Source organism: Plectropomus leopardus, chromosome 19, assembly GCF_026936395.1.
Source record: "Plectropomus leopardus strain MGB_pleo_1.0 chromosome 19, ASM2693639v1, whole genome shotgun sequence".
Lineage (NCBI taxonomy): Eukaryota > Metazoa > Chordata > Actinopteri > Perciformes > Serranidae > Plectropomus > Plectropomus leopardus.
In genome coordinates, this window is record NC_142194.1 from 24,314,493 (window position 1) to 24,341,128 (window position 26,636).

Sequence of the window (26,636 nt, forward strand, 5' to 3'; positions counted from 1 at the left end):
TTTAGAATATTTTCACTCTTTAACCGTAATGTCAGACAGTGATATCCAACAAGAAAATGAAGCAGTTGTATCGCTCTTCTCTTAAAAGCCAGACTCCATTGAGAAAAACAGTGATTTTACATTGCTGGATACAAAAGCTGCTGGTATACCACTGCTCTTATTTTGTGACTTTGGCATTTGAAAGAGTTAGTTCAGACTCACAAAAGTCACACAATGACACCAACTAATTAACTGATAGAAGCAGTGACAGACCAGCAGCTCCTGTGTTCAACGAGCTTAAATTAATGTTTTTGTCAATGGAGTCTGGTGGCTTTGACAAGAGTATAGATGGGGAACTAAAACAGTTTCGGCATCATAGTGGGCTGTCTGACAGGAAAGTAAAGCATTGAAAATAATGTCAATATATAATACACTTAGACTTATATTGATTTTTTCTCAGTCGCTAAAATATATTTTGTTGCTGACCCCCATTCACAGAAATACATTTCTTAGCTCCCGTGTCAGACTCCAGCCTGCGAATCCAATGTGGAGATGTGTCAGTTTACATGTATGGCACGTAATGCGCTGACTATGGATAAGTATCCCATACAGCCCCACTTTAAAAAAATGTGTACTGTCCCTTTAAGAGGAAACAAGACCAGGTGGCAGAGCATTGCCAGGTGTAATTTTGCCCTGTGTACAATGTAGGATCAATAATTCCAAAAGTGCCGTGATGTACGATAATTTCAGCATCGTGACAGTTACAATAGGCATTTAATTTAGGGTTTAGGTCCTGGTTTAGGTGTCATTCCGTGTCATTCTTACTCTTCTTATTCTTCCTCTCTCTCACATCTGCGTCACCTTTCACATGACCACCTTACATCCAATCATGTTTGGTGTAGGCCACGTTCGGGTCACGTTCGTCGAGCACGCGCGGCGTGCGTCGTTTGTTGGCGTAAACACTCGGCGGCAGCGCCATACACCGAGAAAAAGCTTTTCTCTAAGATAGTGTAGATATGTCAGAAAGTCGTTTAAATACCTGTTTACTAAACTTTTACATTTAACCCATTCGTTCACGTGACTGTGCCTACGATATTTTTTCTCAAAAAACGATCATTTTGAGCCTCTGGTACAACAGTTTAATATTATCAATCTGGCAACACAAGAGGATGGGTGGCCCCTGCTGGTTGAACCTGTACATTGGATGGTCTCAGGTGTCTCAGTGTGGTCTGCACTGGGGGGAGATAGCCGGCTAAATGGTAAGTAAATATCATTTTTCACACAGAATAAGTAGCCTAATGTGTTTTCTTAAACTGACAAACATGAAAATTCAATGGCTGGTTGACTTTGAAGTTAGCAAAGCCAAGTACCTCTGCTAACTGAAAAGCTTATCAAAGAGGCTAGCATAGCTTTTTAGCATCAACTTGATTTAGCTAAGCTTGCACATGTAACTGTAAGACTGTTTAAAGTCTGGTTTGGTGTTTAGTAAGCACAAGCATCGAAACTGGGGAAAATGTCACACTTCAAAGGGAAATTGTAGATATAATAAGCTGGCTGCTTATGCTAAACTGTCGTAACCTTGTTTAATTATGGATCTTTTTAATAGCAAACATCAGGTGCAACTGATGACATAAACAATGGCTTAGTTCCATTGGGCCTCATTCACAACCCGTGGGTACGGTTTAACTGTGCTTGCTTACTCACGTTTTACGCACAAACCTGTAATTCATCAATTTTGTTTGACGTGAATATTTTTGTACTCTGAGAACAAATTTAGAACTGTACTGGACCATGCCTACGCACAAATGATGAACGTACGGCTGTCTTAGAAAATATAAACAAACACCTTTTAATTGAATACAGAGCATATTAAAACCACATTCATTAAAAGGCTTTAATAGACAACAATATCTAAAACCAATTTACTAAATTACATATAAAGGCATGTATTTCATCCTCTGCAATTATTGTCAGAATTAAAATATTCCACAATAAAAAATCAAGTGTCTCAGCCTTAGTTTACATTGGAGTACATGAGACTTAAATTTTCCTGTAATAATGGCCACTCTCACCAATATTCGTGACGTGAAATTATTATTATTATTATTATTATTATTATTATTATTATTATTATTATGATTATTATTATTGTTGTTATTATTATTGTTGTTGTTATTATTATTGTTATTATTATTATTATTATTATTATTATTATTATTATTATCATTAACAGGGCATAGGAATTTCGGATTTATCTGATTTACCTGATGATATGTTTGGAAGTGACGAACCGCTGATCAGCTGTTTCTCACTGCCGCTACATTCAAAGAAGCTCTCTGACTGTCCGACACTGGTGAATGTGGCCTTCATGTGTGCGCTTCGTTGCTTTCTCCATGATACACCTCAGGGCAAACTTATTTCCTTGTATAGATAAATGGGGGCGTGGAAGTCAGCTGATTGCAGACAGCGGCAGGAGCCTGCCAGTTTAGAATGATTCTAATTCACCAGCATACACACTCTTCCTTCTATGACATGTCAAAATATCTGCTGTGAAAAAGGTCTATTGTTGCAGGTCAGCAATGGTCAGGTTATTTAGCTAAATGGTGAATTCGAATGTGCATTTGTATTTTGTGTTCCAGTTTTATCTGTATTAGCTGAAGGAAGCTATTTTTAAAGTAAGGTTAAAAGTTGGTCCAAATTTTAGAGGTGAAATTTTTACTCTGTAACATGTAGCCTAAACCCTGCAGTGTAAACATTTATTGTTTATCTCAGAAGTACTCCAAAAACTATTGAGTTCAGATCTGGTGACTGTGAGGGCCATAGGATATGATTCATACAATTCACATATGCATCAAATCCTTGAGTAAGAAAAATGACTTGAGTATCAATAAAGTATGAATAAAAGTATAAATAAATACAAGGATAAATATGGAAATGAACAAAAAGACTGCTGTAATAAAAGGGAAATAAAAGTATAAATAAATAATAAAATAAACTAAATTAAATATGAGTTAATAATTAAATATAACATACATAAATATATTATATTGATTTTCTACATTTTTTGTTCACCTACATTAATTAACTTATTTATTTCTGTGCCGATATTATAGATTGAAAATGATACTTTTCATCTGGCTTGCCTAATTGACCAATCCTGCTTTTGACAGAGGTAAATACCTGCACCTCACTGAGATACAGAGATAGAAATATAGAAATAAGTAAATGTAGTTGCAAGAAAAAAAGACATGAAATAAAGATTACTTTGTTTAATTCGGTATTCATTCGGTTTAATTATACATTTTTTCTGTATCTATTATGTATTTATTTCAATAATTCTTATTTATTAATTCCAATTTGTTTATTTTTTATTTATCCCTGTATTTATGTATACATGTATTTATTCGTAATTTCATTTATTTATTTCAATATTTATTTATTAACTCCTTTATTTATTTAGTTTACCAATCCTTCAAACACAGGTTACTCCTACCTCATTAAGATTCAGTCACAGAAATACAGAAATAAATATATGTAGTTGCAGAAAAATGATAAGACATAATGATAAGTCATAAATTGAAAATATTATTTTTTCTAACATCCTGTTTAAAGTTTATCTTTATTTATTTATTAATGCATTTTTTATATATGCCTTTAACTATTTATCTTATTGTTTTAAAATTGATCAGTTATTTTTAAATTTTTCATTTATTCATTCATCCATCCATTCATTCATACATAAATCCATCATTTTTTGTCCTCCATACAAAGCAGTCAGTGACTTCTTATGCTGTGTATGAAAGCATCCACATTTGGTAATGTTTTTCAATTAATGTATTCATATTCTGTCTTCCTAATTTGTGACCTATGCAATTTCAGATGTGCTGTTTAAGTTAAAATAGTTGGAAGTTACATAAAGATATTGTCTTGAGTTCATAGTTTCCTTCCTAAGTAGCCAGTAAATTAAAGTGGGGAATGGGGAGTAGAGAGACATGGGGGATGTAGGCATTATAGCGTTGCTATAAGAGGGAGCTGGTAAATTATAATAGTGTAGACATATGGAACTTACTCAGAGATGTAATCATGTGCATTGACACCAGGGATGCTGTGCAATCCAAGACGTCTTTCCCTGCTGTCTTTTGATTTTCTTTCTGTCTTCTCTCTCACACACTCTCCTCCCTCTAACTCCTACATTTTTCCATCATTGAAATAATTCAAAACACCCACTCTTGCCATCACGCAAATGGAAATATTGATCTCCCTTTCAGTCGCTCATTTCAGTTGGGGGAAACAGCTTGAGACAAATGTGAGCGCCCCGGTCTTTAATTTAATCTTTGCTGGGTAACATATATACATTCAAAAGGCTGCATGCTTTTTTTGTGACGTGCAGGATGGAAACACAAACGCTCGGTCAAATTTTGCACTATGGGGAAGGCCGCTGAGAGGCTTTTCAATCATGTGTGCAATGTAAACACCTTCATCTGTTTTCCTCTCATGACAAAGAGGAATTGGCCTGCTTCTGAGTCTGAGGTGGAGCAGGGAAAGTGTTTTCACATGATCAAGGAGTGTGTTTTCTGTTTGTTCTTTATGCTTTTGTGCCTCAAAGAGATTCTGTATATACTGTGCCAATTTTTTAGGGTCTGAATTGGCATCTACTGTACTTGGATGTATTCCTCTGTCTGTTGTGTGTATCTGTGTGTCTGAATGTGCTTTTGTTAATTTGTGTCTGTGTGTATAAATGTGTGGGCGTGTGTGAATAGGCAGGTCAACAGACTGCTTGTCAGATGCCATTGGCAGGTAGCAGCTGTAGATCATTTTTGAGGTCAGAGGTTTAGAACGAACACACACTCAGAGTGTCAGGCCACCTTATTAGGACTGTCCCACTTATGAAGAAATCCAAACAGGAGAGATGTCTTGACAAAACTAGCAAATCAGATGTCAGAAAGTTGTCCAAGATATAAAAGTTTGAACACTAACTGTGTGACTGACACAAAGGAGACAAAAATGTCAAAAGGTCATTTTTTCCCAAGACAGTATTCCGCAAAAAAATGAGTTGCTCAGCATGAGTGCGTGTCTGTATGTGTGTGTGTGTGTGTGTGTGTGTGTGTGTGTGTGTGTGTGTGTGTGTGTGTGTGTGTGTGTGTGTGTGTGTGTTTTGATTGTGTGTTCAGGGTTAGTCTGTCCATCAATAGGTTTGCCCTGTGGGTGTGATTGATTGTCGTGATCGCTTTTCCTTTTCCTGTGTGAATAGGCACAGTCAGCTTTTAACCCACATAGTCAAACTGTGATTATCAGGCTGAATGGTTGACATGAGCACTGTGATTGCAGTTGGCAGCCGGTCGGATGAGGACAGGAATGGTTTTTTTTATTGCGTAACGTAATCTTCTAATCAAAGATTTTACATGTGCAAACTTGGGGTTGACAGATATTGGTTATTCAAGGCAGATGCTCATTAGTAGTAGTTAATGAGACAGATGACCAATATTTGGAACCAATATTTATTTACAATAAAAATGAAAATCTTTTTTTTTTCAAATTTATAATGTGAAAATATAAAATGTATAAATAAAAATAGCGCCCTGAGATCTTACAAAGTAAAGTTCCTCCCATGCTGACACTTCCTTTGCACTTTTTAATCAAAAAAAAAAAAAAAAAAGCTGATACAGATAATCAGCAAAATGCCAAATATTGGCCCCAATAATTGGCCAGGCCAATAATCTGTCAACCCGCAGTGTGTTTATAGTTTACTTTAGTTTCCTGGGCATAAAAGCTGCTTGGATTAGTGTGTTAATAACTGTATACATGCCAGTGCTGAATTTTCCATTGTGACTTTGTTTATGTACTATACACGATGCAAACTATTTGCAAATTATATTAATAATTAATTATATTAATATTTTAGAGCAACTATAGGAACCCAAAACATTGTAGTTGGGTAACCTGGACACATTTTCCATTTCTAGAATATTATATACATAATCCCCAAAGAAATATACTGTTTACTCATGTACGCAGTGATATTATTAATAAGGAATTATACAAAAAATGACCCAGTATTCGGTAGTGTGCATGTAAACACTGATTACAATATATCCACAACATTCCGACATACAATTTAATTTGCATAGGCATGATACACACACAAAACCAGACAAATTTACAAACAAATCAACAGATAAACACACACCCTAATACAATCCCCCCCAAACTTTAATTTACACTCTCTGGTAGTTTTGGTGTAGTTTTTCACACTTGAGGGGGACTGTCTCAATACACCCTTTCAAAACCTTCTGTGCCCTTAGCTATCAGTAGCACAGTCTCCAGAGCGGGGCCCAACGAAGCTGTGCCTCACCCCAGAGACAGCAGCTCGTCCTGGGTTGACGTGCTAAGACCCCCAGTGGGAGTGCGGAGCTCTGTGTGAGCCGACACTGACAGAGCTGGAGGGCGCTCAAAGAGGAAAAAGATGAAAGACAGAGGCAAAGAGGGAAGTGCTGAGGGCCCCTTCTGCTGCTCCCTCTCGGTCGTCTCAACTTTTTCCTTAGTTTTGTGTCTGTTTTGTCATGAAGCAAAAGTAACTTCTTGTTATCAATTTACATTTGTGAAAAAAATTGCAGTCTTAATTAGGCACAGAGAAGGGGAGGGAATCAAAGAGAAAACAAAAGTAGGGTGTGGATTTCCCATCTCAGCACCTATCTATTAGTCATCACGGCACAGCGTCGCCAAAGTACTTCTTATTTGACTGCTGCTTCTTCTTAAATTTCCTCTACTCTGTTCTCCTCCTCCTGGTCCTCCATGTACTTCTCTCTGCTTCTCTGTCTTACACTAATATCCTTTCTTGCACCCTTTTTATGCCTCTGCTGGTGATAGCCGTGGCCTTAGGCACTGTGTTTTTTGGGTTGTCTGTCCGTCCGTCCCATTCTTGTGAACGTGATATCTCAAGAATGCCTTGAGGGAAATTCCTCAAATTTGGCCAAAATGTTTTTTGGTGGTCAAAGGTCAAGGTCACTGTAACATTGTCTGTCTCATTTATGTTAACATGTTATCTCAAGTAGGCCTGGAGAGATTTTTTATTTTTTTAAATTCTGCAAAAACATCCACTTGGACTCAAGGATGAATGGATTAGATTTTGGTAGTCGAGTTTTAAAGGTTGAGGTCACTGTGACCTTGCATCTGTCTTTTACTTGTGAATGCGATATCTCAAGTACACCTTGAGGGAATTTTATTGAATTTGGCACGCACATCCACTTTGAGTCAAGAAAGAACTTATTTGAATTTAGCAGTCAAAGGTCAAGGTCACAGTGACCTTGTGTCCATGTGCTTTCATAAACAGGATATTGTAAGAGGGCCTTGAGGGAATTTCTTTAAATTTGGCACAAATGTTCACTTTGACTTGCAACTGAACTGATTAGAAATTGGCAGTCATAGGTCAAGGACTATGTGACCACTGTGACCTAAAAAAATGTTTTTGGCCATAACTCAGGAATTCATATGCTAATTCACACAAATGTCTAGTAGGATAAATAATGAAGTGATGACATTTTATATCCAAAAAGTCCAAATTCAAAGGTTTCTCTTTCTGTGACTTATTTTTTTCTCCTGATGCCTTTTCCTCCAACTGCTTTTTCCTTTCCTTTCTCTTTGCTTATAGGTTGGATACCTACTCCTTTTCTCCTCTCGTGGTTCCCCTTGTTTCTCTGCTCCTTCTCTTCCTCTTTATTTTCCCTCTTTCTCTCTTGTTATTCTTCATCATTCTCTTCTCCTCCTTCTTTTTCCCCCTCCATGTCATTACAGGCGTATAATTTATGAAGTGTTGAAAATGTTCCTCTCCGAGCTGCTCTGCTCCGTAACCAAGGTTACCAACATGTGAATCAGTATCACTGAAATCACGTGTGATTTTTAGGTGGGCAAGCAGGAATGGAAAAGCTTCAGAGTCGCAGCTTTGTATAGTCTGGAGTCTTCTGTTTAACATTTTTCAATTAGAAGTGATTTTTTGTTTATAAATGACTGATATTGTTGTTGACCCTCTTCGGGCTCCCATAACACGCCCACACACACGCGGACACACCACATGAGTCACACGGAGTGCATTGTATTACTGTATTATTTTGGATTGCATGTGGGCTAAAATAAACTGACACGCTCATTTTCTTTTATTTATCGTTCAGCAGATAAATAGAAAAGTGAGACTACAGAGGCAATCACCTCCTCGACTGGTTGCCAGCCCGGTCCTGTCCTGTCCAGCAGCTTCATCCAATCATGTGAGTGTGGGTTTGGTGTGTATCAACTGTTACTGAGGGGCAGTCAGACCACAGTCCAGCCATATCTCTGAGACGCAATGATACTTCCGAGGTTACATTCTCCACATTATCATTATCAATTTTGACACTGCACTAGAGATGATAACAATTGTTTGCAGATCGACTAATCAGTCGTTAAGAAGTTAATTCAGCATGTGAAATTTATTCGATCAATCGATAGGCTATGCATTTCTTACATAGTATATGCACTATGCTTTGAAACCTCAAAAATTGGTTTGATATCTTTCAACAGCATGGGGAAAAGGCAATGAGCATCCTAATAACACATGGCCCAAAAAAAGAAAGAAATAAGTAAAAGGTTACAAACCGCCCCCAAAAAATTAACCTGAAATAAGTGCAGAAAAAAATACATGTATAAGTTTGAAAATATATGTGTATATATTTATATATTTTTTTTCTATAACATCATTTTTAATATATAATTAGAATGGCTTTAAATTTGGGATGATAACAATTAATCAAAGATGGATTAATCAGTCTTTAATCAAACGTGAAATTTAATCGATCAATTGATAGGCTATGCAATGCTATCAGAGTACATGCAATATGTAGCTGTGAGGTTTGATTGAGGAAAGAACACTTTTTTTATTGTTTGAAATAAGCAATGTTTTAATGGTTTTGTTCAAATGACGATAAATCGATAGTTAATTTTACCAGCAAGTGACTAAGGAAAGTGCTTCAATTTGCAACTCTGCATTTTCTACATAATGTGTCACAGTGTATGTTTAACTACACTTATTTGAAGTCCCACTTAAACTTGTTATTTGAAGTGTCCGGTATCCCAATAAAATTTTGATGAGATCATAAAGACATATTCACTGGCCACATTTGGCCACATATATATATGCATTTTTTTGATGCGTTTTTATAATCTGTCATCCGAAAAAAAAAGTTACACACAGAAATCTTGCACACTAAGTCTTTTATCATTGTATTTGTTGGGTAAAATTTGCAATACGAGACAAAATGTAAAGTCCCATTTACTCCCTTGCTTCTCTCCACTAGAGTTACCTCCTTGGCTGTTACTACTGTCTCCCTGTGTCTTACATTTGGTACCGCAGCTGCATGAAGGGACTAAGGTGTCCTTCTCTCTGTGTCCACAAGTTCACTTTCTCTGTTTGCGGTCCTCATCCTCCTCCTCCTCACCTGAATATTTCTGTCTCACCTGTTAAAAGTAAGCTATCTGAGCTATGAACCCCATTTCTTTGTTTTGTTGCAAATGTGTCCCACTGATTCTTAGTTAAACAACTCTCCAAAGGCTGCGAAAAACACAGAAAATTGAACCTGTTCCAAAAACTTTAATAACAGGTGCATGTTTCTGACTGCAGATGTGATTAGCACAACGCCAGGTCGTATTTATTTTTAGATGTGTGACAACTTCAGATGAAAGAAGGGACCCGGCAACTATCACCAATCCCATTCCTCCAAAATAACCCTGGGACAGAATTCGATAGACCTACAACCAATCAGAGCAGCGACGGACAAATGTAAACAGACTCACTAAAGCATGCAGGGATGATCTGTGATGAGATGCAGTATCAATATGTACGTAAACATTGTTGGAATTTAGCCATCAAAATTTGAAAATAGTACTTTGACAGATAGTTCCACATCAGCTGCTGCCATCTCGGTTGTTTTCAAAAATGCCTCAGCAAGGTTTATGCTCAACGAAGTGTCCCTGGCATGAGGGTGCACAAACCCAAAATGATGTCATTTCGTATTTTGCGTAAAGCACAAAGTTGTTAGTTATCGTGTCATAGGCATAAATGGTTGTGATTGGCCTGAAGTGGACCAGGTCTATGGGAGATCTGTTTTAACTGAAATGGGACCAGACACATCTGCCAGAGTAAATAAAACATGAGCTCACAGATTGGTCTGATACCCAGGCTATGTGTTGCCAGCACTGCCAGTAAGTTCTGATCAAGCCACACCCCTGCAGTTTTGTTAAAGCAGATCTGCTAAGTTTTTAAGTGTTAAACTGTCAAAGAATAACTAAGGATGTTTTTGATGCTTAGCTTTGATTGTTGCTTGCATAATATTAAAAAAAAACATTTATGATTGCAAACTGAGTTTCCATGGCCTTTAATGTCCTAAATCAAAATATTATCATTTGCTAGCTCTAAATGAGTGCAGGTTTGCTGGCTCTGAATATAGGAGTGGGCTGCCTGTCCCGAGAATGAATACCACAAAGTTAAACAGCATATGTGAATAACAACTTCCTGGATTTCACAGCGACCACAGAGATCATATTCAACTTCAGCTTATTTTATTGATTAAAAGGAACCAGCGTGACCTAGTTCAACATTCTGTCAGTTCAATTGAACTGTTTTTGTCCTTATTTCCCTTTTGGTTTGTTGAAATATTCCCCTGCTTATGGAAGTGTACTCACCAGATATCTCATGGCTAAAAACAGCATGTAAAATGGTGCGTTTGCCTTTACGACAATACATTTGTTAATATCAGTGGTGACAAGGCTCTGCTGATGAAAGAGAAACACAAATAATATTTGTGTTCTTTTAGTTCAGTCTTAAATAATGTACATCCTAGTTAAAGAGAGGCTACAAAGGCTAAACATGCTGAAAAACAACCATTAAATTGCCTGTGGAACCTTTGAGAGTTTAAACAAAACATTCTGATTATTTTGTCATTGATTCCCCAAAACTGATATTGATCTCACGAATCCCAAATTCAAATGGAAAAAGCATGTTGCAATAGTTAAGCATGACAGAACATTATTGTTTGTGTGATATTAAACATGACCAAAGCGTTTGTATCTACTTCACTGCATAAAAAGAAGTAGATGTCTGCTTCAAATTCCTTTTTAATGGATTGTGACCTGCTGTGCATCGCTAGGTTATTGCTGCTCGTTCTCTTCACAACAACAACAACAAAAACAACAGTAATCATTTGTTTTTAATGTCCCTGTGTGACAGGATGAAGAGAATGTACTCCTTTTTCGGGTGCGAGGCTGCTAAAGGAACTCTGGGCCTGTGTACAACAGAGGTAAAGTGATGTGATTGGACAACCTCCTGTCCTGTAGTGTAGATGAACTGTAAGAACGATATTGGAGCAAGGAGAGATAGGATGACTACATGATCAATATAGCAATTGCTCTTCTGGACAATCCTCATTTCTAGATCCTGTAGGGGGAGGACTAATGAGGGTTCAATATCGTGGATAGAGTGCAATCTCACACACAGTGGTACACCTACACGGGCCAGTGCATGATAATTAGTGATTATCAGATGTCAGATAATTCAAATAGCTCTCAATTTATGGTTATGAAAAAAACTGTCCAGCTATTTTGCACTGCAGATATAACCCCATCTGTGCGGAGAGCAGAGATTCTAGGGCTGGTTGGGATTCAGTGTCATTTGTTGACAGTAATGCAGGTTTTCTTTCTCCGCTCAGCTGCCTGCTAAAGAAAGTATGGCTTAAGGATTAATGCCACTGTCATATAAAGTTTTGGATATGAAGAGTTTAATTTGAGTTTTGATCTTTTCTGAAGATTGTCCCAGGTGTCAGGGAGGTACCAAGTTAGCAGAATTTCTCCCATGAGAACGATCAATGTCTGTTCTAATGTTGTGAAAAGTAGCAATTTATCAACACATATTGATTCTGAATATTTGATATGGTTTTAATCCTCAGGAGTATGCACTTCCTCGCTCTCTCCTTGTTAATATTTACTACTTTTATCATGCCATTCTCTGCCACTAACCAAGAAACAGAAAGTCATTGTTGCCACATTAAAGCCTAAATGGTATACATCAATACGTCAATTTTCCCTGTGGTATCAAAAATGGTACTGAATATTAGTATTTTTTTAAGTATTATATCGAACTTGAAATTCCAGTATCATGACAGTGGTATTGATGGCTAGTCCTCACCTACAGTCCTATATTGATTTCCTGATTTATTTTGAAATCCTGTATGGAAGAGCCTGCGTCTTTACAGTCATTTCAAAATCCTAAATGCCCCTTCAGGCACAATGTAACAACGACCCCACAGTACTCTAAAAACCCATATTTTTAATGGCTTGTGCTGCACCACGATGGATTTTGCTGGGCCAAGCAAAAACTAGGATGAAGTTTGGTGTGCAACCATAGACTGGATATAAAGATGGACGATACACCCCACTTACCCTTGCTATGCTGAAGTCAGATTAAAGTATCCGGGATACAGGCGTTGCCATCTTCTGCGATGGGGGGAGTTCCTGCCAAAACACCTGTCTGGCCAATTGTGAGCAGCTCCATTAAATGCCAGTGCACAAATTGGCACAGCTGTCAATCAAGACGGAAAAGCCCCTTTTTGTCTAATTTTATATCTCGTTGAAACTGAACTTATCATAAAAATGATCACTTGAACAAACATCAGGGAGACGAGAACTACTTTCAGTGAAAGAAACCGTCTTTGGGAAAAATTTATTCGGCGTGTACTTTGAGTGGAGGGGCGGGCCTGAGGACCTGTACTGCAGTCACACACTAGCGGGCGATCAAGATTGAATAACAAATCAAAGTGATTCCAGTGTGTTTTAGTGTCTTTTATGCAGGTGTTAAACATATTTGGATGATAATGTGGATTGCAAATCACAATTGTGTTTGCCAGAATAATTGTAACATGACATTTACATATGGTACAGTCAGCTAGCTCCAACTACATATACAAGCAGCAGCTTATTATGACCCATACTTTATTGTAAGGAGGCACCCTGTAGTGGTAGTAAATATTTCAGTAGTAATGGAGGAAGTGACATGTAGGAAAAAAAAAAAAGTCAGCTTAATATTGTAAAAATATCTCTGATAGGGCTGGCAGGAGTGGAGGTGGGTCAAACAATCACTGGACTTTTACCCAGGAAACCAGTGTTCACGTCCCAAAGTCAACGTTAACTTGGTTTTACAACAATATAGACTAACATGCTAGCATGTGTCGCATGCTTTAACAGAGACATATGAGGTGTGTTGTATGTCGAGTGACATATGTCACTTTATATTAGTGACAAAGTACTTATTTAATGCCAAACCACTAGGGCTAAATAATGTCAGTCAAATCAGGTTACACTGTTCAATACGGATATTCAAAGATTTATTTTTATTCCATATAAAGCTTTCAAGTTTGAACGTGTCTATTGGGACATTAACTGTGACAAAGCTAATAGCTTTAACGATCGCTCAACTTGAAGCAATCTCAGTCAACTTTCATGGGGCAGCTACAAAGCACTGAGTTTTTCTTAAACCTAACCAGGTAGATTTAGAGCAGAGCTGCAACCATTTCATGATATTAAGGAATGTAATATATGTAGCTTTAGGACCAGTCATATAAGTCGTTTTGGAAGTTAGTCAAAATTGATCTGTCGTTTAGGTTTCAGAGAGCATTGTACCCTGTTCCTATTCTAGTGTACAAGTTAATATTTTGGCAGATGACGGTGCTGAGGGAATAGGTTGAAAGTTCACTATAAAGATTTGGATACATCCTGTGGGAACCATTAGCATTTGACATTTCAGGGATGATTAGCCATTAGTTTTTGAAATACCTTTTAGGGGAGCAGGGTATTGGTCAAGGAGAACATTTGACCTGTTGGTGGGAAGACAAAAGGTCCATATCATAAGAGATCATCCTCAGGGGACTGTCAATGATCTCGTTGTGTGGCAGTTTGGCTCTCTACGTCCATCTGCACTCAGGCACACTCATTCCTCAATGGATCAGAAGTCTCCATAATGTTGTATAGATCGGAGCCTCCTGTAGGCTGAAGTCACCTGTTCTTTTGTAACCTCCTTTGTCTCAGGTTTTCTCTCTCAGCAAGGCCTGTCATGGCAGTCTGCTGAGGGTGAGCAGTAACGTATGAGCTGCGTGTCTGTCTGTACAAACAGTGCTTCTGGTCTGGATGCCTGCAGAGTAGCCACGAGAGAAGTTCCCTCCCAGGAGCCGAGATCACTCACTCTGATAAATCGGGGTCTTAGCTCGAACTGGCCAGCACTGGCAAACATCATTCATCAACAACTCATAAACGCTCGCCTTGGGAAGTGTTCATGGGCACTCAGTGTTGGATTGCCAATGCCTTATTCCATTTTATGAATAATAGATGCTTAATTGTATTGCTTATTATTAATGAATGTTGTATTTGTACTTTTTGGTGTGCTTTACTCAGAAGCGGGTCTTAATTGTGTTCTACTTTCTCTCTTATGTATTCAGAACAGCGCCTCAGTCCTGCCTAATAGGTACAAGCAGTGCTGAATCAATACATTTTAATGGATATTCTGTTGCGATAGTACACAATTAAGTAATCAGTCCAAACAAGGTGTATTGACATGTAGTAAAGAGTCGCGCTCTCACTTTTTCTCCCTTTGTCTCCTCCTCCTGTGTGCACACGCAGGTGTTTTTTTTTTCTTTTTTCCAGGTCATGTGTGCACGTGTGATTCTGAGTCTCTCGCAATGTGCTGCTGTGTGTAAACAGCCCTGGTGATTAATATCTGAAGCTGCACATAAGCGCAAGCTGCGACAGATGCTATGAAAAAGAAATTGGTCCCCCTCATTGATTTGCTCCTGCTCTGAAATCAATGATCATACACTGTAATGAAAATAAAGCATGGTGCTGCTATGTAGTGAGTTATGTGTTGGGACCGTAAGGATGTGTGTGTTTGTGCCAGGCTTGTAGAAGCCTTAAAAATCCCAAAGATAGAGGTGTAACAGGGGACAGCATTGTAATTCAGACACACTGTGTCACTTAAAAACTACAATGAAGTGCTCTGCCTCAGGCTGTGTTCCCTAAACCAGCTGTAGGTATTGTGTGTGTGTGTGTGTGTGTGTGTGTGTGTGTGTGTGTGTGTGTGTGTGTGTGTGTGTGTGTTTGAGAGTGTGTGTGAGGCAGAGAAGCCTGGGGAAACGTCTTCCCCTAGTGGCCACCAGAATACATGCCAGAGCACTCCTCCAGGCCCTGGGGTCCCCAAATCTGGCAACCTAAACAACAAAAAGCCACATTCCTCTTAATATAACATCTCATTTTTTCCTACAATGATGAGATTCTTTTTTTCCTCTTACTTTTGTTGAATATCTAATGACTGATGGCCAATACTAACTGTGCATTCTCTGCTAATTGGATGGTATGGGAAAGGTGCTCCCAGGTGGGCCCTTGAGGGGGCCTCCTGGGAGCAAGTCTGGGGGGCCCCTCTGCACACTGTGGGATAGTAAAAGTACATCATTTAATTTGACCTACCAGAGATTTAGCATAATAAGGCAATTTATGACTGATGAATTCATTAGTAGTTGTATCTCGTTAGTGGTTAGAGTGTTGCAATATTTTGCTTGGCAATATTATATTGATACATGGATGACAAGTATTGATTTTTGTAATAATATGAATTATTAGTATCGCAAATCCAAATTAAACTTTTGAATCCCACTAAAACATTAAAATCAGTTCCTTTTTGCGACCGCATTTTGTGTCAATAAAAATTATTAAAGTGAGATGAACAGCCAAATTTGATCTTATTAGATTAGATAGATGTTGATAAAGTTTCCCTTTGGGGACATAAGATGTGACATAATTTTTACGTAAAGAAAGGTAATAAATTGCAATATATTGCAATATTTGTAATTACAATACACAGCATTTCACAAAACTTAACATTTAAAATCTCAATAATCGCAATAATACTGTAAAATATTCTAAGTATCATTATAATATCGGATCGTGGGGCCTCTGGTGATTTTAACCCCTAGTAATTATAATATGTGATGCCCCCCCCCCCTATTTTATTACACTTTTTAATATATTCAAAAGTACTACAACATAAGTAGTATTATGTAGGCTATAACACTGTTGGCTATTATAGTTTTTGTAAATTACTGGAAAAAGAAACTTTTTTTTAACTTAAAAAAGGTAGTGTACAGGCTGCCTTAAAATTTTAAGTTGACTGAATATGAGAAGAAAAGCTGAATCATTGCTCAATAACCCCAACTTGTCTCCTTAAATTCAGTCCACTCGGAATTTTAAGGCAGCCAAGACAATAACTTTTTGAAGTTAAAACAAAAAGGTCTTTTTTTTACAGTTTTAAATGTCATAAAAGGACATAAAAATTTTAGTAGTCTAATATCTCATTTAAAAAAAGTCATTAAAAATAATATAGTGAGTTTCTCTTCCCTGTATTACCCTCAGTAACAATGCTGGCTCCGTAGAATGGCATTAATTCATCAAACCTTTGTGAACCCCGATCTAAGATTTTGGTTTCAGAAAGTCTTAAAATGGTCTGTTTAGTTGCTAAGTTTTTAAAAATGTCTTCTGGGGGAATTTTCCCTAGACCCCCCCCCCGGAGGGTTGGGTCATGGTCCCCCCCAATGCGAAAGTGGTGATTACGGCCATGGAAAACTTTTTTTTCTTTTCTTTTTTTAAAGAGTGATCATGTTTGGTGTCTGTGGCTTAACTTGGATATATTTGCAGATCTTCATATATTCAGTCAGTTGGAGTCACATTATACCATATGGCAATTGTCCCCCCTCAAAAATCCCCCATAATATAGCTCCGCACCAATCACAAAGCAGTGCTGCTAAATGCCATCGCTCCCTCGCTTCTCATTGGCTGATAGTTGACAATAAGATTCCAGCTGTTCCCCCCTCTCCTCCCGGCTGAACAAGTGTGATCGACTTCTACATCAGCCAATCAGGAGGGAACCTCAAGTCAGGCTGCGCTCTGATTGGCGCAGAGAGTGCGCTCCGTTGGGCGGGGAGTGAGAAGTTAGGATCCCCCATCCAGCTGTGTGAGCTTTGCTGATGGACGGAACCGACCGAATACAGTCTGGAGGAGACAAGAGTGAGAGCAGGAGCGCCCGGCCGTTCGTGTGCGCTACAATGGAGAGAGGCGGTGTTTGTGATATTTAGAAAATATCAAAGGTTGCCTGTTTGACGCCCGTTTTGTCTCTGAGCGGCAGGATGTGCAGCAGCATCTCCATGGATCTTTTAAAACACTGATGCGGGATATGCGCTGAAAACCGCCTGTGGATGCAACGAAAAGTACTGGATCGTTAAATTTGAAAGGGGAAAGCAGCGGAGGAAAACGCGGGGAAACAAATAGATTTTAAATTTTCGTTTTGGGTTTGTTCATCAGCTCTGTGGAGGAGGAAAGAAGTTTGTGCGCGGCGTTTATATCCTGAAGCTGCAAAAGTAGACGCAAATCTCGCGGTTATTTTTTTTTTAATTCTAACGGGATGGTTCTGAAGTGTTACTGAGGCCCCTAGAGAGGCTTGGACACCGGAGACGGGGGCCTGGGCGCACCGTGTCTGCTGAGACGGACCCGCGCAGCAGCAGCGCACCACCTGGAAACTATACCAGACGCACCAAAACCCCACAAGACCCTCTCCTACTCCCCTCTCCCCGCTTTGCTCCTGTCCTCCTTATCTCTTCCCTCTGCGTCTCTCCTATCGGGTTCTTTTTTCTTCAGGCTGGTGTGGACTTAATAGCCACGACAAAAACTGATCATGCGATGACTGAGCGCGCTTTGGGCACATCTACCGAGTCCATTACAGGTAATAAATCGAGCACAATGATGCTACTGCACTCGTTTAGAAAAAGAATTGCTGCAAATCACTTGCAAATGAAAGTGTTGTTGATATCTTACTGATGAAGTTTTTTTTTGGAGCAGTCGGAGGGTATTGTTGCTGATGTGTGAGAGAGATTTTGGCATTGTTGATGAAAAGGAATGCGAGCCTCTTGAATTTTCGGAGGCTCACCAGGAGCTCCGTTATCATTCTGTCATTCCGTGACTGCAAATATATACTTTTTCGATCTGTATACAACTAAGAAAAAAACCAGTTTTGTGTCATGTTCATTCTTTTAAAAGAATTTTACGCAATCATTTTTCGATTAGGTGTGCGCATATTTTCCAAAAATAACCCCACCACCACTCCACTGTTGCCTGTTCCCTCACTGTTTAGATTTAATTATGAGTAGATGCACAACAGTTTTTTATTCACAATATGCAAAGTTACATTTTATTTCGGAATAAAAATCAGCTCATTAATTTTCTTGAGTAATGCGCTCTGGCTGCTGCAGACGCGTTTCAACGGCTGTCAGCCCCATTTATCTAATCATCTGTGTCTCGCTCGCAGGAGGTGAATGATGGCCGAGGATGGGGGAAATCTCTCCGGGATCCCCGACGCCAGGGGCTCGGAGGGTCGCTCCTCTCTGCCGAGGACTTTCATCCGGCTCAACGACCTGTCAGGGGTCGGGACGGGAGGCGGGGAGCGTGGCGAGGCGGCGGTGGAGCCGGCGTCCCCGGCACCTGACGGGATCTCTACAACCGGGGAGGAGGTGTCGGCGAGCGGCGATGAGCACCTGCCCTACCCCACCCTGGCACCGGTAGTCTTCTTCTACCTGAAACAAACCACCCGGCCAAGGAGCTGGTGTCTCAAGATGGTCTGCAACCCATATCCTTTCTGTTTTAAACAGGAGTCTGCTCATGCGTCCACCTGTGGCAGGTAAGAAACACCTGCTCTCTGCAGCTTTTTCCAGTTGACCTCAAGGGTTAGTAAATGATCTGAAGAGTATAGATTTGTGCTGATGTCAGTGTGTGTGTGTGTGTGTGTGTGTGTGTGTGTGTGTGTGTGTGTGTGTGTATGTATGTGTATGTAGGTATTGATCGACTTTATTGTTTCCAGTCCAGTGAACAAGCTCCATGATCTAATATGAACAACATGACCTGATCTGAAGTGTGTGTGTACATCTTAAATGTGTGTGTTGGTCTCACTGGAGCTGCATCACCTGACAGTGCGTGTGCGCGTCTTTGCTGTTCCCACGTCATGCTCTGATTCCTCTGAGCCGTTGTTGGCTCCCGATCGATTATTCATAACGAGTGATGACAAGCTATCGACCCCACGCGGCTGGGCCCTACAGCGAGGGGACTGAGCGTTATAATTAGTTTATTGATACACACCTGGAGCGTCTGTTTATTGAGCACTTGCGTATCCTTGTGGCTGAACGGCGGTGCAAGGGTGGAGTCTTTTGAAGCCACAGAGGCTTTATTGAATCATTCCTGCCACTGAAGTGCATTATTGATTCATAAGCATACAGACCTGCACTAATTCAGTTCTCTGGGGAGCAGGAGGGGGAGAGAGAGGAGGAACTGGAGACTCGGTTCTGTCTCTAAATGTCTCTGTAGGCAACGTGTGTGAGTGAGGGAGCGAGCGATGGGAAGGAATGTTTCTTTGGCTCATGCTGCCTGGGTGCTTTGTTTCTTCTCGTAGGTGCTGTGTGTGAATGTCATTTGGATTACCTCTGCTTCTTCCTCTCCTGTCTGCCTCCCTCCTACACCTCCTCCTCCTCCAACCGTCCATCCCCTCAGCCTTGTCTGTTTCTTCACTCCCCCCATTTGTCACCGTTTTAAATGAGATGCTAACTAAGCCTTTTCCCCAAGAAACATTGTCCGCTTTTTTTTAGCCCCCCTGCTTCATTTTCGTCTGTTGTCCTTTCATCTTTCTTCCTCGTCTTTCTTCTCCATCTGTCTCCAAGTGATCACAGCTGATTTCCATGTCTGCAAATGTCAGATCTTTAAAGGTCTTACAAATAGACTTTTTTTAGCAGCAGAGGCACATGAGTCCCCCGCGGCTCCTTGGGGAGCAAAGGCGATCCTTGGTACTGTTAGCCAAGTCAGGGATTCTCAAACATTTTTACCTCATGGGACACACCCACTGGGACCCCCACTTTTCAGCAGCACATTCCTCATTTGTAAGAACTGAAGATTGTATATGTGAGTTAAATGAGTTGGTTGGGACGGTTATTTAATTGGTATAATTAGTCATTTTGTCTTACTGTTCTATATTGATCAACGTCCTGTCAGTTCTCAGACTTTGACCCGCTATATAGCTGCTAAGTGAGTGTATTGGCAAGAATCTGTGGATACGGGGCGACCTCCAGCTCACCTGGTAAAGTGTGAGCCCCATGTAGTCTGAGTCCTTTGCAGCTGACCAGGTTCAATTCCAGCTTGTAGTTCTTTGCTGCATTCCGTCCCTCTCTATTTCCCATGCCCTAAAAATAATCTTTAAAAATAAAAGTACGAATTTGGCGATACGATACATATCATGATACAGTGGTTACGATTCAATATATTATGCTATATTGCTATATTGTATGATATTGTTGTAAGCAAGGCAACGCTTTCATAAATCTAATTTTATGAGTTAGCGGCTCACCCTGTATGGCTCTGCCTGTTTCATCAGCCTGTGTTCTTTGAGTTAAAGCTTGTATTCTGTTGTTACGTTGGAGCGGAAGAGTCAAATGTCTGAAGACAGATTGCTACACTCCCATCTGGCACTGGATGTCAGTATGAAATAAGAAAGATATTTGATTCTCAGGTTGGACAGACTTTAAATTTTGATTGGAATGAAAATCACGTTGATGATATGATGTTAGAATTTCACGTTGTGTGGATGTTAACGCTGATGTTTTGCAGATGTTTTCTTATTCTCCATACCCTCTAACTACACGTTGTTTTTCTGCATCAAGATGAAGTTGGCATGAGGCATTTGGAGGATGTTGGATTTTGGTAACTTAATAGCACAACTTAAAACCAATAATATATCAACATTATCATCAATATTCTACATCAAATTGAAGTGTGCATTTAACGTTGTCCTGATATTGAATTTTGTTACCCAACATCATGACATAAGTTCAACCAAATATCAGCATCTAATGATCTCTGTGGCCAGCTGGGCTGTTACCTTGCAGTCAGGTTTTAAGTACAATACAATAATCCGGATGATGTCGAAGCTAAGCAATAAACAAATCAGAGATGGAGGATATTTGGAAAAGAAGCATTATTATTGAGCAGCCTGAAAATTTGCACAGTGTGATATCAAGCTTGTGCATTTACATGTTTCCCAAGTTGTACAGTGTTGCTCTCTGTATGATAACTATCAAATTTGTACAATAATTTGTCCTTTGTATGATGGATGATCATCAGGTCTTACAAACTACTTATTTTGTTGAATTGTTCGTCATTAAAATGTCCAAAAAATGTCCACCCCAGCTTCCTAAAGCCCAAGGTGATGTGTTTTCTCTCAACCAAAAGTCCAAAACCCAAAGATATTGATTTACTGCCACATAAGAAAATGAAAAGCAGAAAATGATAAAATGGAATTAGGTAAAGTAGCTGATTAACTTTCTGCCAATCAATTTATTGTTTCAGCTGCAGAAAGAATCTGTCAAATGGGATCCACAATGTCAATAATGCATCACAAAAATCTGATCCAGGATCTGATCTCAGTGATCCAATAAAATTTCCTCTGAGACCTTGTGAGGCAGCATCTGTCTCCACTCACAGAATCCAAGAAACTCGTTGAGATGTCTTTCACAACTTCCATCCGGCGTAATGTGTCAACCTGTTTTGTTATGTCTGGTATGAAATGTAACCTTTTTTGCTTACACGCTAGGATGCACAGTGTGTGCTAGCCTGCATTATAAATGCTGACCTAAAGTCCATTGCATCACCCATGGGTGTATCTGCATCATAGACGTTTGGCCCGGATTCATGTATTGATAAATGTACAATAGTTTTCCCTGAAGTTGGATATTTCTGGAGTCTTGGCCGCGTTTGAGTCCTGAATTTTTTTTCCTCATGTTGGCTGATCTTTTCAAGTCAAATTAGGCCTGTGGTTTGCCACAGATCTGTTTGACAAAGTTTCACAGAGAATGCTGTCAAATATTAATGAGGATTTGCAGGTATTGAAGGGACCGCCGGGTAATTTGTGATGATATATGTACCTGCGTCCCCGAGGCTGTGAGGCTCGTATGTAGACGTGTGTTTTCTCATTTGCCCTTTAATCTCTATCTGTACCAATTTAGAAAAAGGTCACTGCTTCTGTAATGCATTATAACGCTACTGAGATCGATCTGTCCCCTCTGTGTGTGTGTGTGTGTGTGTGTGTGTGCGCGCGCGCTCGCGCACGCACCTGTGTTTGAATGTGTGTATGCTGATGCTTAGAGAGCAGATTTGCCATATTTTTAACTCTTCCTCTCTCAATCTGTGGCCCTCCTCTCCTCCACTGTCTCTCTGTTTCTCTTTGCTTTCTTGTTGGAGAATTAATCCTGCAGTGGTCTCTCCTTCCCCTGCTATAAATACATCCACAGCACACCAGCAGCAGCCAGCTCTGCCTCGGCTCTGATGCACACAGACCGCTTCTTCTGTCTGACGCCGTCGACCAACAACACAGGAAAACCCGACTGATCTCGGGGCCAGAATCTTTTTCTAAACAGGCATATCCTCGGTAAGCCCTCGGCCTCAGGCGGCCCGCGGCCATTTTCAGCAGTCTGAAGTAATTAGGACCCCTGGATACTCGCTGAGGTATTTAGGGTCTAATTGAAGACCCCTGGGGTGTGCGCTCTGAGTGATGTTTTGCCCGGCACATTGCCTGTGTGAAATTCCCTCTGCTGGTTTTGCTAATGATTCCTGCAGAATCTGTGCACGAGAGAGAGAGAGAGAGTGAGAGCTTTTGTGTGAGTGAGTGAGCGTTGTGTAAGCAGCACACACATACACACACTTCCACAGGACTCCCGTAGGTGTCTCCTCTCTGGAGCTGGATGTTGTGCCAAGACGGAGGAGGAGGAGGGGAGTTTGGGACCGTGTCCAGCGCCTCTCTATCCTTTGCTCACACACTGATTTTAAGCAGCGGATTACACGGCCCCAGAACAGTGAGGGAGGACACCTGGCCAGGCTAGGTGTTTGTCATTGCGTCGAAATAGCCTTGCTTGGAAGGCCGACAAAAACTGCTAGCGCTCAAGGGAGTGGAGGGATTTTGGGGCGAAAAATATGCTACCGATTTGTTTTTTTTTTCCCCTTCTGTTTCGCTCTCTCACTCTGTATTTCAGCGGAGCGGACTTTCACATTTGTTGCTCGTCGCTCTGATGCGCCTGTCAAATAATGGAAGCCGAAGCAAACACTTACTTAATCAGCAGAAAATGTCTCCTGCCCTCCCCGTCGCCTGTTCTCCCCTCACTCCTCCTCCTCCCCCTCCTCCTACTCGTGGCCTGCTTCTTTTTTTCCCCGGACCCCTCACTTTTTTCCTCCTCTGGAGTTAAAAGCCTCATGTTGGCTGGAGAGTGAGTGTGTATGTATGCGTGTGTGTGTATGCCATCTCTGACAGCCTCCAAAACCAGTAGAAGAGCAAGAAAAAAGAACAGTGGGGGGACAAAAGGGATAAAATAAAATAAAAAGGGAGGCTCAGTTGGAGAGCTGAGTGGGATTTCAGAGAGCATTTTTTAAGAGGTGAAAAAGAAGGCCTGCACCCGCCATCAACTTCACTTTCATATTTCTTTTCCTCTGCTAACCCATCCCTCCACCCCAACCCTAACCCACCCTCTCCTGCTTCCTTGAAGAATTTCAGACTTCTCGCAGTTCGCGAGTTTGATCCACATTGCAAATTCTATCTGAACTTCTATCATAGGTGTGTGTGATCATGTGTCTGCAGTTTAGATGATGCATACTGTGTGTGTGTGTGTGTGTGTGTGTTTGTGCACGCACACACACATTTTTCATCTTCTCTGTCTGAACTGGATCTATATGTTCGCTTAAAGTCACTGGGGGGCTGACATGAACTCTGCTTATGCTTATGGTCTGAAAGATTATGTTTGATGAAGTATTCATTTACTTAACCATGCAAGGCCTTTTTAGTGTGTGTGTGTGTGTGTGTGTGTGTGTGTGTGTGTCGGAGCGGGGCTTTGGGGGGCTTTTTTCCCGTGATTCATGCGTCTTGCTGAGCATGTGATGTGACTTGCATGTATTTTGCATGTAAAGTGCTTGCCACAAGGGATGCGGATCTGTGTTGGTGTGTGTTTGCTCGTACTTTTGTGTGTATTTTGAGCAGCACACACAATCATTTAACATATGCCTAGCTGAGATATTTCAAAGCAGGTTTTTTATGTAAAGTGCAGCTCTTCAAATGGACGAGTCAGCTGGCACTGATTTAGTTATTGTTGGCCAATCAGAAGCCTCCCTGACTAGTTGTTGACATTCACATAACCCCACTGATGACCAGTTGCTCAATCTTTGCCAGGGTTGATGAGTTGTTAATGAATCTGACAATAATTTTGGGTGATAGCTGACCAATCAGATGCCTCCCTGACTCATTGTAGCCCAATCAGACACTTTGTGGACTAGTTGGTGACCAGTTAGGATAATTGGTTAGAGATTACAGGCTATTAGCAAGTTGGCTTGAAAATGTTTTGCTGAAAGTTTGTAAAAAAGGGACTGGCTTAAAGGGTAACATCTGTATTTTTCAACCTGCTCCCTATTTTCCCACGTGTTTGTGTCTAAGTGACTATTATGAACAACAGTTTTTGAAAGTGGTTTTTGCCACTGACAGGCTCAGTGGCAAAAACAAACACTAGAAATAAACTGTCAGTGTCTGACAACATTACGAGTGATCTCTGCAGGGAAAGACCTTTTTTTCCCCCAGAAACAGCCCTAAATTTGCTATCCCAAAACCCACCAGACTCCATTTAACCAACTTTAACGTGTATGGAGCCAGCATATCTTCACATCCAACTTAGTGAATCAAGGGTTTATTTCAACCAAAACAGAATTTGTACAGTGCTTGAACAGAAGAAAGACGAACCAGGATGGCTCTTGTGAGTTTTATTTTGTTTCTAAAACTTTGAATGAAGTGTGTTTTATAATGAAAGTAAAATACTATTTATTTAAAAGGACTTTGGTGGCTTTGGCACTAGCTATTTCTGGGCTATTTCTGGGTAAACAAAAAGTATTCTACCATTTAACAAAAAGGCCAAACTATGTAGGAGTCCTTTTCATATGCTTTTATGCGGTGGCAAAAACAGGCAGTTTAGTGGACGTAAATTGACGGTGCTAAATGCCCCAAGTGGTTACATTGCAGCCTGTTTCGCAGCTGACAGCTGCTGTGGTCTTGCTCAATATTGGACCAGTTTTAAATATTGTTGTTCCTGTTAGTCACTTAAACACAAAATATGGTAAAAGTTTGAAAAAAAAACAATACAAAAATATCCTTTAAATCTTTAAAATCTTTTAATTATTGCTTCATTTCACTTGTCCATGTCCTGTGAGAGATAAATCACACAGCCACTCCATCCAATGCTATGTAGAAATTTTGAGTGGCGCAGATATCTATGCTGTTAATGTTAATCATCAGTATCCCGTTAGTTAAGTCAAATAAGGCCAGTTCTTGGAACTGCAACTTTGCAAAAATCGTGTGACATACACATAGAGTCCATCCTCAGTTGACTAAAATGCAATGCAAACCTGTGATGTTGATTTGCTTTTCTTTACTGGAAAACCTTAAACTATGCTGTTGCTCTCTTCACCAACATGTCAAACCCATTGCTAAAATGCTCTGATGCATTCTCTGGGGATCAACAGAAAGTGTTTTGCCATTGAGAAGTTTAAGAAGTAAAAGGAAACAACAAATATGTATCCAGTGACACGTTTCTGTGAGCTCACTGTAAAAAGAGTTGAACTTTTGGAGTGGCAGAGACACTTCTGTCTCTCTCTGCACTCATTTTTTATTTTCCCTTTTAAGATGGAAACTAAGTGGTAGAATAAAAAACTTACATAACTGCCAACCAAAGAACTCTAATGAAATCACAGCTACGGTCAAAAACACTGAGCGCTGACTGTAGCTGCTACCCATGTAGGCGTGTGTGTGGGCGTAGGGCCTTGTTATTGTGCTAGAAACTCTTTGTTACATTCAGAATTTACTGCTAGTTAGTAGAGCTTTATCGCTGAGCCTTTTGCTCTTGGCATCAGCTTGAGGAAATGAGCGAGCTTTCATCGTGTCCCGATCCAAATATTAGTTGCAGTATTTACCAGCATAATTGCAATGATGTTTTGCTGTCCAGATTGCGCGGCTCCTACTGTGTGCCCCAAAATCCAAATAACATCTGCCGTATACACACTCGCCACACGCTCACAGACACAAAGGTTGTTTGAAGAAAGTGAAGGTTCTTTTCGCATAATGTGTTGAACTTGATCCAAACATTGATTCACTGACTGATAGATCAGTTTACTGGCAATGAAACGCTCCTGACACACTATACAGTACGTGTGTGAAATTCAGTCAGCGCCACGTTGAAAGTGCCAATTACTGATGAATAACAGGAGTGACAATCAAGAGGAGATGGCAGGAGGGCAAGAGAGAGAGATGGTGGAAGGGAGCGAGGCGAGGCAGAGCTCAGACTGCAGTAAGGTGTGAGTAGACGACTCAGTATGAGGTCTGTTCTTAATGAGGAGCTTTGTTTAAGCTGTTAAACTGCAAACAGACTGAGCACAAAGAAGCCCCTTCTTTGTGCTCAGCCTGCTACTCATTTCTTGACTTTCTATTGCTG

General features: G+C 40.2%; 1 protein-coding gene and 1 long non-coding RNA gene across 4 annotated transcripts in view; both read left to right on the forward strand.

Annotated features, from left to right (window-relative positions):
- The first annotated feature begins 934 nt into the window (after positions 1-934).
- Positions 935-14,850, forward strand: LOC148186374 (uncharacterized). The gene is made up of 4 exons (XR_015775040.1): positions 935-1,238; positions 8,145-8,237; positions 11,231-11,300; positions 14,189-14,850. It is a non-coding gene; the product is annotated as an uncharacterized LOC148186374 (long non-coding RNA).
- Positions 14,851-17,068: 2,218 nt separating this feature from the next.
- Positions 17,069-26,636, forward strand: part of cacna1g (calcium voltage-gated channel subunit alpha1 G) — a 289,865-nt gene continuing 280,297 nt past the window's right edge. For all 3 annotated transcript variants that reach the window (XM_088070554.1, XM_088070553.1, XM_088070555.1), the window contains exons 1-2: positions 17,069-17,812; positions 18,395-18,711. In XM_088070554.1, the coding sequence (XP_087926680.1) occupies positions 18,402-18,711 (310 nt within the window). In that variant the 5' untranslated portion in view covers positions 17,069-17,812; positions 18,395-18,401. The remainder of the gene's footprint in view (positions 17,813-18,394; positions 18,712-26,636) is intronic.